This window comes from Lagopus muta, chromosome 4, assembly GCF_023343835.1.
Source record: "Lagopus muta isolate bLagMut1 chromosome 4, bLagMut1 primary, whole genome shotgun sequence".
Classification (NCBI taxonomy): Eukaryota; Metazoa; Chordata; class Aves; order Galliformes; family Phasianidae; genus Lagopus; species Lagopus muta.
Genome location: NC_064436.1, coordinates 56909958 through 56928110, shown reverse-complemented (window position 1 = coordinate 56928110; position 18153 = coordinate 56909958). Strand labels below are relative to the sequence as shown.

Below are 18153 nucleotides of genomic sequence, written 5' to 3'. Positions count from 1 at the left end.
GTGTATCTGACTGGCAGCAGGGAGAGACTTAAGGGCTGTGTTTGACACTGAGCATCCAGGTAAGTCTGTGTCTGAAAAGATCTGACCAAATGTGCTAACAGTGAAATGCAAACCTTCACAAATCGCCATCATGTGCTGTGCTGGCACGTTGGTTGCTCCGGAGTATAACGTAGTGCCTTCTGTGGTAAATGGAAGGTCGCTGGCCCCTTTTTCACTGGGCTTTAGCTGTTATTTAGCATATACAGCAGGTTACAGTGTAGGGTACTAAAAGTGATTCATGTGCTGCATAGTATGTGGTATTTACTTGAACACATCAGTAATTTCTTTCCATATGACAAGCTTGCCAAGAGTCGTTTAATGATTCTGTGATTCTGTGTATGTAACATTAGGATTTCTGTGATGTAAGGGTATTACTTGCTATTTAATATTTTAAGTGAAAGAAACAGAAATGACTTTTGTAATGATAGCTAACTAAAATGATACCAGGACAGCTTGGGACGAAGTACCAAAATTTTGACATTTGGTTCCTCTCCTTTTTCATGTCTTGCATCTGAGTTCTGACTGCTTCCAGAGTGTTCTGCTGTGTTTTGCTGTAGGGGATTGCTGTACCTACTGTTCTATTGGTATAATTACTCTCTTGGATGCAGGCAGAAACTGCTCTTTAAAAGAGTACTAAGCCCACACATACACACCAGTGAAGTTATGCTGCAAATGGTGTTTAAAGAATCTTGCCTGCTATTACTAGTTAACATGAGTTTTTATGCGTGTTCTGGGTTTTGTACAAGAGTAGCCTGAACCAAACTAGCAATAGTAGTTAAAGCTTTACTTTATCTGAGAGTGGCTTCAAAATGTTTGTGTAATCAATTGTTACTGCTGGAAAGGTTTAACAGGGTTAGAAAAGAAACTATTAAAATGAAACTCCACTGATTTATTGAAAGAATATTTACAGCAAATGTTTAATGATCTGTTTGGAGGATCTGTGATACTTCTAGGATAGAATTAACCTGTGGATCTGTCCTGATAAAGAAAATGACCTGTTTCTGTTATATACTTTTTTAAATTTTACTTAGGAGTATACTGCTGGCAGCACGCTCAATATGGAATACCATTTATTTAAAGAATGCACAGCATAGGCTGTTACAGAATAAGCAAACTAGAATGGCAATTTTAAGATCTTTCACGTGATTTATGTATAATTTCTTGTTAGTGCCTACTTCTCAGAAGATGCCTGAAAACATGCAGCCTAGGTACCTTGAGGATGAAGGTCTTTATGCAGAAGAAAGGCCCTTTGTATCACCATCTAATCAAAATATTTTAGAAAACAGAATTCTGAGACAGGAGCAAGTAAGTCATCATTGTATTCTTAGCTGTCTTCAGACTTCTTCGTTATCAGCATTTGATTTTGCTACTCTATAGGCCATCATGGTAATCATGGTAATTTGGGGCTTTCATCTTCAAAATGTATGGCTATATTGGACTTCAAGAAATGGGGATTTTTGTTGGAGTGTATTTTAGTGTTTCCCAATGTATAGGATGTCAGACTGGGTCTTAAAAAACTGATGGCGTCTTGGCTTCACTCAGAGCTTGTTGAGGGACAGATCACTTTGCTTGTATGTGCCACAGTTTATTTTCCTCTAAAATAGGAGTAAATATAATTTAATGTTTTAATAAGAAGGGAGCTAGTGGTGTGTATAAAGACAAAATCAGGACTGGGCACTGTAGTGATGTAGTGTGATCATAACAAAAGCAGTGTGGAATATCATCTGTGTTCAGTAAAGGTAACATGGGTGATGTACCTGTAGAAATTTATTGATCAGACTGTAAGTGTAATTAGATGTTATGTAAATTATCTGGTTGTGTTTAAGATTTATAGAGTAGCTGATAAGATAGCCTGGGAAGGTGCTTTGGTAGGTTTTATGCTGTACTAAGTGGTGTGTAGGTTAGTATGCATTCAAACTAGAGCATAGCAGTTCCTCCCTATATTTTCTTATAGTTCATAGAATAACTGAAGTTGGAAGGCACCCAGAAGGTTCACTGAGTCACTTCTTCAATTCAACCAAGCCTTTATGAAGTTCTTTGACTTTCTCCTGTGCTAGGAAAGGCTCTTTCATGAAGCAGTTCAGGTCTAGAATTGATGACTGTTTTCAACCACTTAGTTTTCTGGATTGCTTTACTGTGTGATTATATCAGTGTATTTGGCTCTAGCTAGAGGCAGCTTAAAACAGGTGTGCATAAGAGGGCAGCCTAGCATCTTTCAGCAACTGCACTGGTTTAAACTTTACTTGGATTCTATTCATGACAGCAAAGAGATGAATTAGGTCAGTGGTTCATCTGTGAAGCGTGGATAGCAATCATCACCTCATCTGCTTTTATAGATGCTGCTCCTTAATTAATTTGGGTTTCAGGTTCTAGACTAGAGAAGTTGAGAGATGTATGGAGAGAGGATCGCTCTGAGCTGTTGTTTAGTTTTATGATTCTTTGCTTTATAATTTTTATATTCCAATTTAAAGATGTGGGTGGCAGTTGAAACAACAATTCTTTGAATTCTAGCCATTTAAGAAAATACAATGTTTAAATCTGAAGTGTTGTTGATTTTTTTTTTCTTCTTTTCTGAGTCAGTTAACGTTCAACATTGAAAGAAAAAAGTAAATATATTTGAGCAAGCTCTTGGTTCTGTGACTCTGTGGTTCTAAAGCTTATCTTTAGTCAGAAATAGTTCATAGTCACCTTTTCTTTCATAGTTGTTTTTTACAAGTCATTTAGATGTGGAAGAAACAATATATTTTATCTTTGTAGGGGAAAGAGTGGTTTGGTGATGATGGCAGAATCTTAGCATTGCCTAATCCAATTAGACAGTCTTCCACTAGGCCTCCAGTATTCTCGTTGGAAGAAGGCATTGTACCAGAACTTGAAACAATCTATAGAAAGGTAGGTATTTTTAATGTATGTTGTTATTGGGAGCCTCAACTATTTTACAGTTTAAGTCTTGGAACTTGTAAATCCATTTATTTATTTATTTATTTCCTTTCAGGCAATAAAAACAACAGCTGCCAATCAGTATCTCGTTGGACCTGGAGATTTTCAGGGGCCCTTTCAACTGGATATTGATATTTCTGGACTAATATTCACACATCATCCCTGTTTCAGCCGTGAACATGTGTTAGCAGCTAAACTGGCTCAGTTATATGATCAGTATTTAGCCAGAAAACAGAAGAATCTTACTGAACTTCTCACAGACAAGGTATTTTTGGGAGACCTTGTTGTGGCCTTCTAGTACTTGAAGGGAGTGTATAAACAGGAGGGGGAATGACTGTTTAAGTGGGTGGGTGGTGATAGGACAAGGGGGAATGGTTTTAACCTGAGACGGGGGAAGTTTAGGTTAGATACTAGGACCTTTTGGTCCTCATTTTGGAACCAGTTATTCTTTGTTTCAAAATTTGTCCTGAAATCTTCTTTTTCTTCAAGTGCCAATGGGATTCATTTGTAGTACGTATGCCAATGTATGTTTTCAGTGATATGCTCACTTGTCTTTATTTGTACGATCTCTCTAGTTTGTTCAGTTTGTTTAAACAGACTGTTCCTTGATTGTAATTTTGTTGCTCATACTTTGGCTGTATTTGCTTTCATTTCCAGCAGATCTGCTAGCCATTCTGATTTTACATTCAGTATTATCAACACTCAGAGAAACTACAACAATGTGACAACTACTTATTTCCTATCACACCACTCTTTCTTATATTTATCTCCTGTAGTCAGTCTTCTGTGTTCTTTTGTCTTCACAGCCGTGTATAATTTTTGGACAGCTGCTTTAGGAGAATGCATCTTGTATTTACTCACTTCATGAGGAGATCTCATCGCTGTTTATAAATATCAAAAGTGTGGAAGACAAATGGATGGGGCCAGGCTCTTTTTAGTGGTCAGCAGTGACGGGGGTAACAAGCAGTAACTGGAACACAGAAAGTTGCATAGAGATGTGAGGAATAAATTGTTTATTGCAAAGATGACAGTACGTTGGAACAGGTCTCTAGAAAGAGTGTGGAGCCTCCTTCTCTGGAGATACTCAAGATGTGCCTGGACCCCTTCCTGTGTAATCTACTGTAGGAAATGTGCTTTAGCTGGGGGGTTGGACTTGATGATCTGCAGAGGTCCCTTCCAACCCCTGTAGTTCTGTTGAGCATATCTTCTAATGGTAATTGAAGGTGGGGCCCCTTGTAATCAAAATATGGTTTCAGAAGTATATTTGAACCCAAGCTGTTGTTCCCAGGCCTGTCTCGTCTTCAAACCTTCGGGTCTTTCAGTTGTAAAATGCAGTATGTTACACTGAAATTTTTTTGTGCTGTTGCCCAGCTTCTGTAACTCACTCATCATATCCCCTCATTCTTCTTGTTTCTTCACTTCCTGGACTTACCTTTAGTGGTACATTTCCATCCCAGTGAGCTCTTGTAGAAGCTTTTGTTTTGCTGTGGGTGTTTGTTCGTTTTTTCTGTGCTCACCTTTTTATTTGTTTTTTCGTCTGTTTGCTGAGCTCTGAATCTGTCTTGCCCCTTTGTCTAGGTCTGACACAGTGGTACGAGTCTCTAGGGACCCAAATTAGAATTTCACCTTAAAAAATCAGACGTAGCAAAACCATAATTTTCTAATTAAAGAAGCAGGACATTCAGAGGTGTATTGTACTGTATGCCTCATAAATGTCATGCTCTCTGTTAATTCTTTTTTTTTTTTTTTCATTTAAGCTGCATGCTTTGAGGAATGCTGTGCAGCGTAGTGCTGACAGTGCTGGTGCTTCTGGTCCTACAGCACAGCAGAGCATACCTGAATACAAAATTGAAATCAGGTAGGTATGGATTTGTTAACTCAGTGCTTTCAAAAACTGTATTCCTCTTCTGTTCAGTGCTGGATCAGAATATAATTTATGCTGAACTTTTACATTCTTGGAAATGGCTGTAGAAGAATTTTGAAGGCATAAGAAACTTTACCAGTAAGTTGAGTGAAAAAACATGAAGAAAATACAGCATGGGTAGAAATCTTATATTCAGAAGTAGTCTAATTTGATTACCTCTTATTAGTTACTTAGAAATTACTGATGTTCTTTGCACAATTAAAGTTTGGTTAAAATAAGGTCAGCTGATGCATGGAAGCTGACACAGTACTGCAAGTGACGAGCAGATGTTTGAACAGACAAAAAAGCTTGGGTTTTTTCCATCTCCTTTGTTCTCATTACACAAGGCACTTGGCATCAAAACTGTTCTCTTGATTCACTGTGCATTTTTAGGTGTGTTGGTCATCTTTAGGTTTTTTTGCCAGTGGGTTAATATAAAATGGTGGAGTTTTCTTTCACAATATTACAGTTATTGTTCTTGGACAGTAACTGGATAGCAAAAGTATCTTCCAGTTTTTGGCTTGGTAGTGAAAGTTAGTATTTATTTTGGCAGCTAGTGAGCCGTAAGTATAAGCAGCATGATAAAAACTAAATTATTTTGGAAATCTAAGCTGAGCAGCCTTTTTTTTACTAGTACGTAGGTCGCTCTGGAAGTAATGCTTCCTATTTATTTCCTTGGAACCTAAAACATACGAAGAACACAATAGCACTCTGAGGGAGAAAATTCTCTGCTACAAAATGCTATTTTTCAACATAGTCAATTTGTATGGATGAGCTGATCAAGGTGCTCTTCATCTTGTGAAGAGGTGTGACTGCTGTGCATGGCTGTCTGGAATGTGCCTTGTCTTTCATGTTGCTGTCACCACTGCTGAAACATACCTACTGCCACACTGTGCTCACATCCACTGTTTGGTCTCCATAAACGTTCAGCAACTGTCAGTGAGTGTCAACAGGTTTGTTTGTCCATGGAGGAATTGAGTTCCAAGAGCCTTTGCTTCATCTGCACTTCCATGTCAGGGGCCCTTTTGTCAAACTGCCCCTCTGCTGCCATCTGTCACACAGCAACAAAATGGAGTATTGGTGGGAAGGGTCAACTGCTACCACCCCACATCCACCTCTGACATCATGGGCCAGCACAGTAGAATAGGGGCCGTTACTTCTGGAATCTGAAAGTTTATCAAAAGTGTGAAACTGGGCAATAACAATTTAAAAAACAAACAAACAAAAAAAACCACCAAGTCCAAAATGTTATAGTGGATCACATAAGTAAAGTTTATAATACAATTTGAATTAAAATCCACATTCTTTTTCGAATCACAATTCTGCTATGGGTCGTGGAACATTCACCAGCTTATACTTACACATCCACACTACTCTTAGTTTGGGAGTTGCTTCTTCATATTTTCATCCTTTATGTATGCTGACTTGCCATGTATTGTTATCTGTGCAGGACATACTGGAGTATATTTATACTATATTGTTCATACTGAAGGACAAAGTTTCCCATTAAAAAAAAAATTTTTATTAATATTTCAACATGTCTGATAGGAGCAAAAGGTATGTAGTTGCCATGCAATACCTTAGAGACAGGAGCTCTCACCAGGGAATGCAGTTCAGAAATAAGAGGGCTCACTATGAAAGGGTGGCTCTTGTATTCGGGGCACCAACCCTGAGCCTTGTTTGGTTGTTAATTCCAATTAGAGAATTCCTTCTGGATATCTTAAGATTTTCTAGCTCTTGTGTGCTTGCTTTAGCTTAATGTCACACTATTATGAATCAGGGGAAACTTGACTGAAATCAGTGAGATCAGTGTTGTGGAAGTAATGAGAGATAAGCTTGGCTGGGGTTACTCTTGGGCTTTCATATCTGCAATTCTTCTTGGCGACAGCTCTGTTGGAAGATGTTACACATGAGGCTCAGGTAAGCTCAGCAGTGTTACTGTCCTGCTTTTTCACCTAACTGGCAGCACGTATGTAGGTAAAAACATCTGATCTGCTTTGTCTTAGTTTTAGGATTTCATTTCCCTGAAGATCAGTGTGGCGTACTCTTGAAAAACTGCAGATGTGAAGAGAGTGTAGCACGGAAAATAATCTTTATAATACTTCCTCCACCCACTAATAATGTAATTGCTGTGTTCTCTTCACTGTCTAAACATCAGAGCTGTAGTTTTCCGTTGATTTGAGCAAGGAGTGTCACCTAAGTGCAGAAAAGCTTTGCAAATGAGCAATTTCAGCCCTTCTGTTTCCATTTGATGAAGAGGAAATCATTATATGCTTCAGATTGAAGGTTTCCTGCTCTTCTGGCTGATGTATTTCAGAAGAGGGGATTCTCTACCGAAAGGTCCTGCTTTCCACGTAGAATAAATTACATAGGCATAATTACTGACCTCTGTGTTCCTGCTGTCTTTAAGCGTCTTCTTGTCTTCTGGCTTCATTTTGTAGAACAGAAAAGAAAGGGATTTCAAGCTACGTGGATAAGTAATAACTGCTAGCTAATGAAATTAAGGAGTTGCTCATCTTACTTTCCAAAAAGTCTGTTTATTTCAACTTCTGTTTACTGTTTTTGCTACCTCTGCTTGTGCTTTTAAATAATGTGTTCTGTGTTACTTCTCTGAGCTGTAACTCAGACTCCCTTTCTTCCATGCTCTCCAAGTATTACAAGTGATAATGTTGCAGCTGACATCTTATTTTCTTTCTTTTACCCCACGTGACTGGTACTGGGCATGTTTAGCTATCAGAATAGTACTGGAAAAAGTCTGTTGTTGTTCTTGACATCAGACTGTGTTCATCATTAAAGGTGCTAATGAATATCTGTTCTACAAACGTTTTGGAGGGTAGAAATATTGAAATACCAAGTCTGAGGCAAAAGAGCCCTCTTAATTTTTGTTTGTGTGAAGAGTCTTGTAGGGCTACTTGGGTTACTTTAGACATTACCACATTACTTCATCTTTATGAGTGCTTTTTAGTGGAACTAGAAGCATGTTAAGTATAAAACATATTTTGTAATGTATGATTCTAATACGCATTACTTCATAGCAGCAGCATTGGTTTCCTGGGCTGTTGTTTACAGGCACTGACTTTAAAATGCTTTTAATGATATACAGCTGTAATAAGCATTTCAGAAGACTTAGAAGCCTCTAGAGAATGAACTGTAATTGAAATCAGCTTGTCCAAAGTTCATGAGACTAGAGCCTAGAGTATTGATAGTGAAGGAAACCAAATCCTGTCATCTTTAAGTTCATCTGGTTTTTATGTGCCTTGGATTTAAACTACTGCAGCCATCAATCACATTGAAAACCACATCAATTGGCTTTTGGTATCTAAGCTTTTCACTGTATTGTTCCACTGAGTTATATAAGTCTGATTTTGTACATATGTTTGTATATTTCTAGGCAAACCAGAAGACTTCGTGATGCTGAACAAGAAAAAGATAGAATGTTGCTTAAAAGTATTGTAAAAGTTTGGAAAGAAATGAAATCCCTCCGTGAATTTCAGAAGTTCACTAACACACCCATGAAGCTTTGTTTGAGGAAGTATGTTTTGATAACATTCTTTGTATTTCATTTGCCAGCAGTGAGCTTTCAGTGAGATGAGCTGTTTTGGGATGTGAAGGGTGCAAAAGTAAGGATTTGAGTAGTCTGTCACTGGTTGGGCTTGCCAGCCTTGGAGTAGGGAGGAATGTAATGACTGTAACAAAGTGAAACTTCTAAGGTCTAACAAGTAAAGAAGAAGTCATTAAATTCATTTTGGATGGCAGCTGTCTGCTGTCAACTCTTATAGACTGTGCTAGTACTTGTTAACATGCCGTGCTTTTGATATAATAGAATTAATTCATGGAGAAGTGGACTTATGCTATGTATGTGATAATCTTTTATGCAGTGTTTACATTAATTTATACATCATGTTCATGCATCTGCTTTGAAGGGAAGAAGTTGATCACAGATCTGATGAGAAAGCATATGAAGCAGAAATTCAGGCTGAGATAAGTGAATTACAGGAAGAATACATGGAAGAATATGAAAAGAAAATGGAGGAGTATAAAACTGAGCTACAAGAGTGGAAGTCCTGGAAGAAGGCACAGGTTTGTTTAAATCATTGTTGACATCATTGCTTCACAAAAATTAGATTATTACTAAGTATATTCAAAGCTTATCCTTGTAATACAGAGAAAAGTCACAGAATAGGCATGACTAAATTTTCTGATGTATTTGGATATATCCTGTCTATGTATAACATGCTAGTGAATTGCATGGTGTGGTTGGTTTGGATTGGCTGAACATCCAGGAAATCTGTATCTGCATTTTATTCTGCTCATTTGCTTTTGTATCTGGTGTAGAGGGAGGGCCTCATTTTGCATTAAGGTGCTGCTAATCTAAGAACTTACTACTGCACGTGTGTTCACTTTGTCCATCTGTGCTGACAATGCATCGCAAAGAACTGTAGCTGCTATTTGAGTAACTTTTCTTCACTCCCAGCAGAGCACACATGGTAACTTTGAAAGAGATATCTGCTGCTAACCAAAGCATACAAGAAACAGTTGCTGTGTATGTTAAACGTTAAGCAAGTGTTTTGTTTAAGCACATCATGTTCTTGAAGCCTATCAGTGGAATGCATTGCTGAATTCCAAATCTGAAGCAGTACTACAGAATAAAAGAAGTCTTCTTTCTGTGCAGTGATCTATAAAATTACACCATTATTTCCTGTTCAGCACATGCTGTGAATCAAGAAAGCGAGAGAAAAAAAGCTATACTGATCAAAGTACAGGTGGAACATTATTATTTCTATACGCAGAAGTCCAAAAAGAAAAAGAAGAGGAAAGACCTTCAAGAAGAAGAATCAATAGAAGATTATGATCTTGGTGAAGAACCTATGAAACCCATCCCTCCTAAAATGGTCGATAGCCTGGAAATAGAGCAGCAGGTTAGAGAAAAAGCTAACAACTTCAGAAGGAAACCTGGAGAGCCTGCTTTAATTCCTGAACTAGTCTTGTCAGGAAGCGTAACTCCAAGTGAGCAGTGTCCTCGGTAAGATAAATGTTGTAATACACTCCTTACAGTGATCAGCCACTGTTATTTATTTTATTCTTACCTCTGCAACTTCTAAAATGTGTGCTTGCCGTTCTGTTTAGCTTAATGATTAAAACTTCTGCTTCTGAAGCTGATATAACTTAATTGTTTTTCAAGTCAGATGTAAACTTATACATACTGGCTTGGAGAATGCGTAACTACACATTCACTTTGAACCTTCTGATGTTTCTTGAGCACCTTTGTAGGACAGTGGTGTATGTAAAGAAATCAGTTGTGGTTTTGTGGTGGTGCTTGTAGATGAGAGTGTAGGTTGCTTAGGACACTACCACTCTTCCTGGCTACTCCTTCATACCAGGTGCTGCAGCCAACAGAGAGGAGAAAGATGTCGTGTAGTTACCTAAAGATTTCACTGTGGATAAAATAAATACTCTTTTGTATTACTCTCTGCATTTACACAGGCAGTACATCTGACAAATTGAAGTCATTTAAAAGCTGTTTCTTTTCATCATAATTTAGTAAATAGCCTCATCAGGGAGTAGGGCTTGGCTGTTCTGTTCCTAGTGACTGAAACTTTAAGAATCTTAATGCACTGTGATAGCACATCCTGTATCCTGGTGGAAGGAAGCAAGGAGACTGTTTCCTTAAATATCTCCTATTATATGGAGGTAGAGGTTGTGGGTCTAATATTCTACCTGTTTGCTTTTAAATAAGCTTTAAATAATTAATGAGAACATAAAGTGCTGAATTATAGATCTTAACTCAGTGATGTTTTTAGAAGAATTCCGTTTTCATGCAGTTGACTTCCATTTCCCATTGAGGCATCAGATTCTTGTTAAAAATAAAAAGTATAGATGTTATTAAAGCTGTTCTCACCACTCGTTTGACACATTTACAGGGCAGAGGTTTTACGACGGGAAGATGTAAACAAACGCTCAGCATTTATAAAAGTCTTCTTCAACTCCAAAGAAGTGTCAAGGACTGTTACTCGGCCACTAAGTTCAGATTTCAGAGTTCACTTTGGACAGATTTTCAATTTACAAATATTCAACTGGCCAGAGAGTTTGAAGCTACAGGTGGGTAAGGATTTTATAATAGTGTTTTTTGAAAAGATAATATGAAGTGCAGTTCCTTCTGTAATGCTTGTGTTTTGCTCTGCAGCAGTGCTGGAGAGAAGGATCCTTTCTAAATTATCCATCTTTTGTAGCCTTTCTTTGTTTTTGTAATAGCAGAATTTTCAGCTTTGCTGCCACATTTCTGATACTTGCGCTAAGATTTTATTATTGTTATTATATTTCTTTTAAACTTTTGATCTGGCTGTTGTGACCAACAAAGATTTGTTCTCCAAGTAATACGTGTAATACATATCTGTTACTGTGTATACACATGCCTATAACGTGAAAAGCCAACTGTGTTCTAGGCTTCATTAAAAAAGGGGTGTCCAGCAGGGAGAAGGAGGTGATTGTGAGGCCCCATCTGGAGTACTGCTTCCAGGCCTGCGGCCCCCAGTACAGAAAGGATGTGGAACTCTTGAAGTGGGTCCAGAGGAGGGCCACTAAGATGATCAGAGAGCTGGAGCACCTCTCCTATGAGGAAAGGTTGAGGGAACTGAGCTTGTTTAGCTTAGAGAAGAGAAGGCTCTGGGGAGACCTCATTATGGCCTTCCAGTACTTGAAGGCAGCCTGTAAATAGCAGGGGGAACGGCTGTTTTCAAGGGTGAATAGTGATAGGACAAGGGGGAATGGTTTTAAACTGAGACAGGGGAGGTTTAGGTTCTAGATATTAGATTTAGGTTTTTAGTCATTAGGAGGAAGTTTTTCACACAGAGGGTGGTGATGCACTGGAACAGGTTGCCCAAGGAGGCTGTGGATGCTGCATCCCTGGAGGCATTCAAGGCCAGGCTGGATGTGGCTCTGGGCAGCCTGGTCTGGTGGTTGGTAACCCTGCACATAGCAAGGGGGTTGAAACTGGGTGATCATTGTGGTCCTTTTCAACCCAGACCATTCTGTGATTCACATACGTGTATGTTAAAAAGGTGAGGGGGATATAGTACTAAGAATTCAGTCTGAGTTAGCTGTTGGTAATTGTAATGTCTACTAATTATATATTTTAGAAAGCAAACGAATTTAGTTGCTTCAAATAAATTATTTAATGCTTAAGTCATTACAAAGCCTTTTGTCCAAAGCTGTAAAGCTCAAACTTGTCATGATTATATTAATTAACAATGTTTTTGCTTCCTTCAGCTTTCAACTTCTTACCAAAACATTGTGGAGAATTTATTCATTTATTTATTTGTCTGTCACCATGGATTTTTCTAGATCTATGAAACAACAGGGCTGAGCAGTACCACCTTGCTGGCCGAAGTTTTCATACCTGTACCTGAGACAACAGTTCTGACAGGCAGCGCTCCCATGGAGGAGATAGAGTTCAGCAGCAATCAGCGTGTGATGCTGGACCATGAAGGAGTTGGGAGTGGTAGGGAACGTCACTTTTCTTCAGTTCAGTACTTCAGTGCTGCTCATTTTGCTGAAACCATGTAGAAGTAACATGCTGGCATAATTTTCAGAGTAAATTCAATTAACACCAATGTGTGTGTTTATTACTTGGCTTATAGTATTAGAGAAGCTCTACTAACTTTAGAAGTTGTGTGGTTTTTTTAATTGTTTATTTAGTACTTCAGTAGTCAGGCCTCTGACAGTGCAGAGCAAGCATATGGTATTAATCAGCATAGCTGCAGCAATTGTGACACTTCAAAGCACTGAAGAACTGACTGTATAAGTGTATGTGCAGATGAAGTCTGTGGTATAATGACATCCTGTAAAACATTTGGCCATTGGGATTTCAAAATGGAAAATTAATATGAGGGAGAGGTAGGAAAAAGGAGAACAAGAACAGTGTAACATGCAGAACTTTTAGTTTATATAACGTTTGAACTGCATTGTGGGATAACTGACACATAAAGGTACTATCCATGAAATACGCATAGAAATGGAGCAGAACAACTAAAAATTCGTCAAGAAGAGCATTGTGAAAGGAAAATTTTTACAACACATTTGTGTGTAAATGTCATCAACTGTGATGGCTGCATACACAGTTGTGTACCACAGGCCTCTAGGACTGACGTTTCAGATATGCGTAATTCTTTTGACTGTGAATTTCTGTCTCATTAATAAAACGAATACATACACTGGATCTGAAAATTACCAGAAATGTGAAATAGCATGCATCTGTGAAGGAAAAGAAAGAAAGCTTTGCCTTACCCTTCAAGACCCAATGTTTCTTTGTGGTGTAATGGAAAGCCTTTCTGTAGGCAGAATGGAATCTTTCTCCTTTGTGGAGTGGAGTTCATCTCTGCAGCCTGCAACGGAGTCGTGTTGTTTCATGTAACCTGTGCATTTATACAGAAGGAGTAATTTCATTACTTATTCTTGGGAAGCATTTTTAAAACTATCTAGACACTGTTTGAATGGATAAATATGCTGTGGATATAATATAAACATACATAAATATATTACTTTATTTTCCCTCAATAGATGTATCCTTTTCATTTGAAGCTGATGGTAGCAATCAAATGACTTTAATGACTTCTGGGAAAGTATCTACTAGTGTTTCTTGGGCAGTTGGAGAAAAAGGAATCCCCCTAATTCCTCCAGTATCTCAGCAAAACACAGGAATTCCAAGGTAATGTGATAAGGATTCTCAGTGATGCCTGGAAAACTGTTACAACCACTATTTCATGGAATAGAGAGTTTTCATAGTCAAGAATAGTCATAGCTTTTTTCCTTCAGTTTAAGTACTTTATTCTGCACCTGCGGATGTTTTATGTGACACATTTTGGTAAAACAAATGACATTTCTAACTGAAGTCCTTTACTTTGTTACTTATGGGCAATGTTAAACGAGCTGATTAAATTCATTTTTATGGTACTCAAAGACATAGCTGTAGTCCAGATTTTGCTTTATATTGGTAGGGAACTTTTCTGTAATCGTTTCTTGCAAAGAATGGAAGCTCCACCTTTTTCTTCTACAAAGTGCATTTGGGGTTCTGGGACACGTGTTATAAATGCCGTTTTTCCAACTAATGATAAAAACTGTAGTATGGAAACAGTAGAAGTTAATAAATTAGCTTTAAGTAAGAAAGAAGTTAGGAAGTTGTCACATCTGTATCATTCCAAGATGATACTTTTTTAATGAATTTTGTCTCATCAGAAGTGTGTTGAGCTGCAGAAATCAATATGTTAACATATTACTCCACTCAAAACATTCTGATTTGCCCTGTGGCTTCATGTTGGACGTGGTAGTTTACTTGTCCATTTTACTGTTGCTATTTTTTTTTTTGTATAATTCTGATAAAATTGTAAAGTATGCTTTTGTAATGAGCTCAGGTAACTTCACTGTGAAGCATTAAGAATTTTATCATACTTACTAAACTGACAAAGTAATTTTTCCAGCTGATTGGATTTTACCAGATTTTTTTATTTAGAAGCTAGACCACTTGCATCACTTTTATACTATTTTTTATTCAAGCTGCAGCCATTTGAATAATTGGCTGCTCAGCAGATAAATAAGTTGCTGACTTCAATGAGACTAGAATAGCATGAAGTAAGAACTATAAAGATGCATTTCCAAAGGCTGACTTCAAACTTGACAGACTAAAATTACAGTAGTTTGTCGCTGTAGCAAATGGGGAAAATTTAGAGGGATGTTCAGTGTAAAACGCTCTTATTTGGATCACCTTTTAGAAATGAACACAGTCTGTGCCTTTCCACTGTCTGCTGTGAAAGTCTGATGCAGGATTTTCCTGCCTCAAGTTAATCTTTGCCTGCTGGCTTTTCAGCTCAACTGTGATTCAGTGTATATTTGTTCAAGATGCTCTAATGTTAAAATGTTAACGTTGCTGCTGTAGCTGCTACTACAGTAACTGCTAGGTATGGTGGCTGGTTCTGACCAAGCTTGAGAATGATCTGTAAGTTATTAAAGCATTCTTAAAAATAGAATACTTAGATAAGTAGAAAGCAAGGACCCTAACAAGAACAAGGCCACCATCCACATTCTGTGGTATACAGCTAATGAGCATGTAGATATGCAAGTCTTTGTACAGATGCCTTCCTGACTACCTCCCACACTTGACTACTGTGAATACAAGTAGGTGAGTACAAGTGAGAGGCCAAGAACAAGCCAGCACAGTGCACTCAGTGCCAGGCAGCACATGGCCCTACAGGATCTGAACGTGGCAGGCAGAGCAGGGTGGCAGCAGTTCCAGACCTGGCAGGAAGGTGAATTAGATTCAGGTTCTGTCTAGAAATGCTGTTCAGGAGACAGACCAAAGATGGGATTTTAGACACTGAGTAGACAGGGGCTATAAATCTGGGAAGTTCCCTTAAGTATGGGTTGTCACAGTATGTTAGGTGCACTCGCAGAAATCATGAAAGTATTACTTTCTAGTAATTAGAAACATGCAATAGTGTAGATGTGTTTGAATTACTGAGTACCTTCAGTCATGGAGAGTGTGCAAAAACATTTTGTGTTTGTGGAAATGTAGTCAAATTCAGTGTTTCAAATGAGGCTGTAACTGAGTAAAAGTTTTCTGCCGTGAGAAAGCTTGTATCAAAGTTCGTTTTAGCAGTTCCTGCATCTTTCTGCCTCACTTTCCCTAGTGGTTCACCATTTCCTCAGCTGCATAGCTTTACTTTTGCGTCTGCATGTCTTGGAAGCAGAATCACAAAACCTATGCAGGTTTTAAAGATGTTTCTTCTTTATCACAGCTGTTTGAAGAGTTGATTGTGTGGTTGTGTTTTTTTTCTGGCGTTTTGTTAATTTTTGTTTGCTTTGTGTACAATTAATTTAACTTCAGTCAATTGTTCTACACTGTGCTGGCAGAAGGAATTACTTCATTTCATCTGAAGTGAAAAATGGCATAGCACCATAAATGAGCAGGTAGGGGAGTGGATAGCAAGATTTCCTTGAGTTTATAGGTTTATAGTTTAAGAGTTGTGTAACGGAATTTATTTTCAGGTTATAGGGGTTTCTTACTAGTTTTGTTTTTGTTTTTAATCTAATACTAGTTCTGTCTGTTGTCTTTTAGTGCTTTAAAAAATCTTGATGCTATTGCATCCATTGGCACGTCGGGCTTAACTGACATGAAGAAATTGGCTAAGTGGGCAGCAGAAACAAAACTTGATCCAAATGACCCAAACAACGCAGCTCTGATGCAGATGATTATGGTAAGTGGCTTTTTCAGAGCTGTAGGGTAATAGAGCTGTGAAACACCAGTTCCAGTTTAAGTTGATGAATGTACCTGAGTCAATGTTAAGAAGCATATTAAAAATATGCTTCATTAATCCATTAGTTCAGTAGATATCTAGTGGTGAAAAATAGGTATTAGAGAATATGCAAGCTGATTAATTACATACCTAAATGTAAATATAATATAATTTTTTTTTTTTCTTTAAGGTGCAGGAGTATTTCTTCTGCACTTGTATGTATTAAATAGGAATTTGCTCATCAGTCAAGGCTGCACAAATTTTAGTTTATTGCAGAAGCTGAGACTTCGCTAAACATCACATTGGAGAGGTGTTTATGTAGCTGAAGTTGCGTAAAAGAATCGCCTTTTCAGTACAGTTTCCTGGATCACTCTGCTGTGTTAGAATTTTGTTACCCTTCAGTGCTTTATGTGAGGGCAGATAGCATTTTACAGTATTCCAAAGGGTATTCTGTGTCCTCATTCTTTGCCCTACAAAAGCCTGCTTTAAAACATTGCACGTTTAGTTCTCAGTTTGATCCATCCTAACTGCTTCTGCATAGAACAAGAACATTCTTGCAATATGCATGTGAGACTCTGCAAGAGTTATTTTACAGACTTCTTTTGCTTTGTACAAAAAGAGTAATAACTTTTTGCCTGATTTAGATCGCTAGTAGTGGAGAGGCCAATATTCCTGATTTCTTCAGACTGGAACAGTTGCAGCAAGAATTTAACTTTGTTTCTGATGAAGAATTTAATAGATCAAAGAGATTCCGACTCTTGCAGCTCAGGAATGAGGAGGTGGCAGAGTTCCGAAACTATAAGCAAGTCCCCTTACATGAACGAGAAATCAGTGAGAAACTTTTCCAGGTAAGTTGTTATCTGAAACTGTATCGAGTATGTCAACCTCTAGTAAAACATCCTCTTTCTTTTCTAGTTCTGATGTTAATATTTGACTTGTAAGTCAGTTAGGCCCTTAAAGAATCTACAGCTCTGCTGACATTTAAAAAATGGGAATTATATTCTGTCAGGTTTTTTTTTTCTGGTGTTATTTTAATCTAATTAAGAAAGCTTCCTTCAAAGGAAATGGTTGCACAGCTATATTGTGGAAGCAAAAGAATATAACAAAGCAACTACTGTAGGCAACAGATGTTCTAAAATAGTTTCTTTTAAAGGTGATTTCAAATACAGAATGGTAGTACAGAGGTTGTTCAGGTTTATGCTTATTAGTTCTTTACTATTCTTCACTTCACGGGGCTCAAGCGGTGATGCTGAGTATTAAAACCTTTTTACGTTTTACTCCAGTTTATGTTGCAATTACTTCTGTTTGGGTACGTTTTTTCCAGTTAACAGACAGGCAAGGACAGGGTGGGTTAATTATCTTACTCACATGCCTTGTATACGTTTGTATTGTATGTATGAATGTATGTACGTATGAATACGTATGTATTGTATGTATGAAAGGCAAATGGTATCCTGGGCTCCATCAGGAGAGGGGTGGCCAGCAGGGACAGGGAGGTGATTGTCCCTCTCTACTCGGCTCTTGTGAGGCCCCATCTGGAGTACTGTGTCCAGGTGTGGAGCCCTCAGTACAAGAAAGACATTGAGATTTTGGAAAGGGTCCAGAGGAGGGCGACTAAGATGATCAGGGGGCTGGAGCACCTCCCCTATGAGGACAGGCTGAGGGAGTTGGGCTTGTTCAGCCTGGAGAAGAGAAGGCTGCGGGGTGACCTCATTGCAGCCTATCAATACCTGAAGGGAACCTACACCCAGGAGGGGAGTAAACTCTTCAAAAGGGCTGACAACAGCAGGACTAGGGGAAATGGTTTTAAGTTGAAGGAGGGAAGATTTAGGTTGGATGTTAGGGGGAAGTTCTTTACTAGGAGAGTGGTTAGGCCCTGGAACGGGCTGCCCAGGGAGGTTGTGGATGCCCCGTCCTTGGACGTGTTTAAGGCCAGGTTGGACGGGGTCCTGGGCAACCTGATCTGAATGTGTATGTTTGGTGGCCCTG

The 18153-nt window shown here is 38.4% G+C and overlaps 1 protein-coding gene across 2 annotated transcripts in view; it reads left to right on the top strand.

Moving 5' to 3' along the window:
- CC2D2A (coiled-coil and C2 domain containing 2A) overlaps positions 1-18153 on the top strand; it is a 47981-nt gene that overhangs the window by 10149 nt on the left and 19679 nt on the right. For both annotated transcript variants that reach the window (XM_048941086.1, XM_048941085.1), the window contains exons 9-20: positions 1208-1344; positions 2797-2928; positions 3032-3241; positions 4734-4834; positions 8271-8411; positions 8803-8959; positions 9670-9902; positions 10801-10978; positions 12221-12377; positions 13436-13583; positions 15987-16125; positions 16809-17012. In XM_048941086.1, coding sequence (XP_048797043.1) covers positions 1208-1344; positions 2797-2928; positions 3032-3241; positions 4734-4834; positions 8271-8411; positions 8803-8959; positions 9670-9902; positions 10801-10978; positions 12221-12377; positions 13436-13583; positions 15987-16125; positions 16809-17012 — 1937 coding nt within the window. The remainder of the gene's footprint in view (positions 1-1207; positions 1345-2796; positions 2929-3031; positions 3242-4733; positions 4835-8270; positions 8412-8802; positions 8960-9669; positions 9903-10800; positions 10979-12220; positions 12378-13435; positions 13584-15986; positions 16126-16808; positions 17013-18153) is intronic.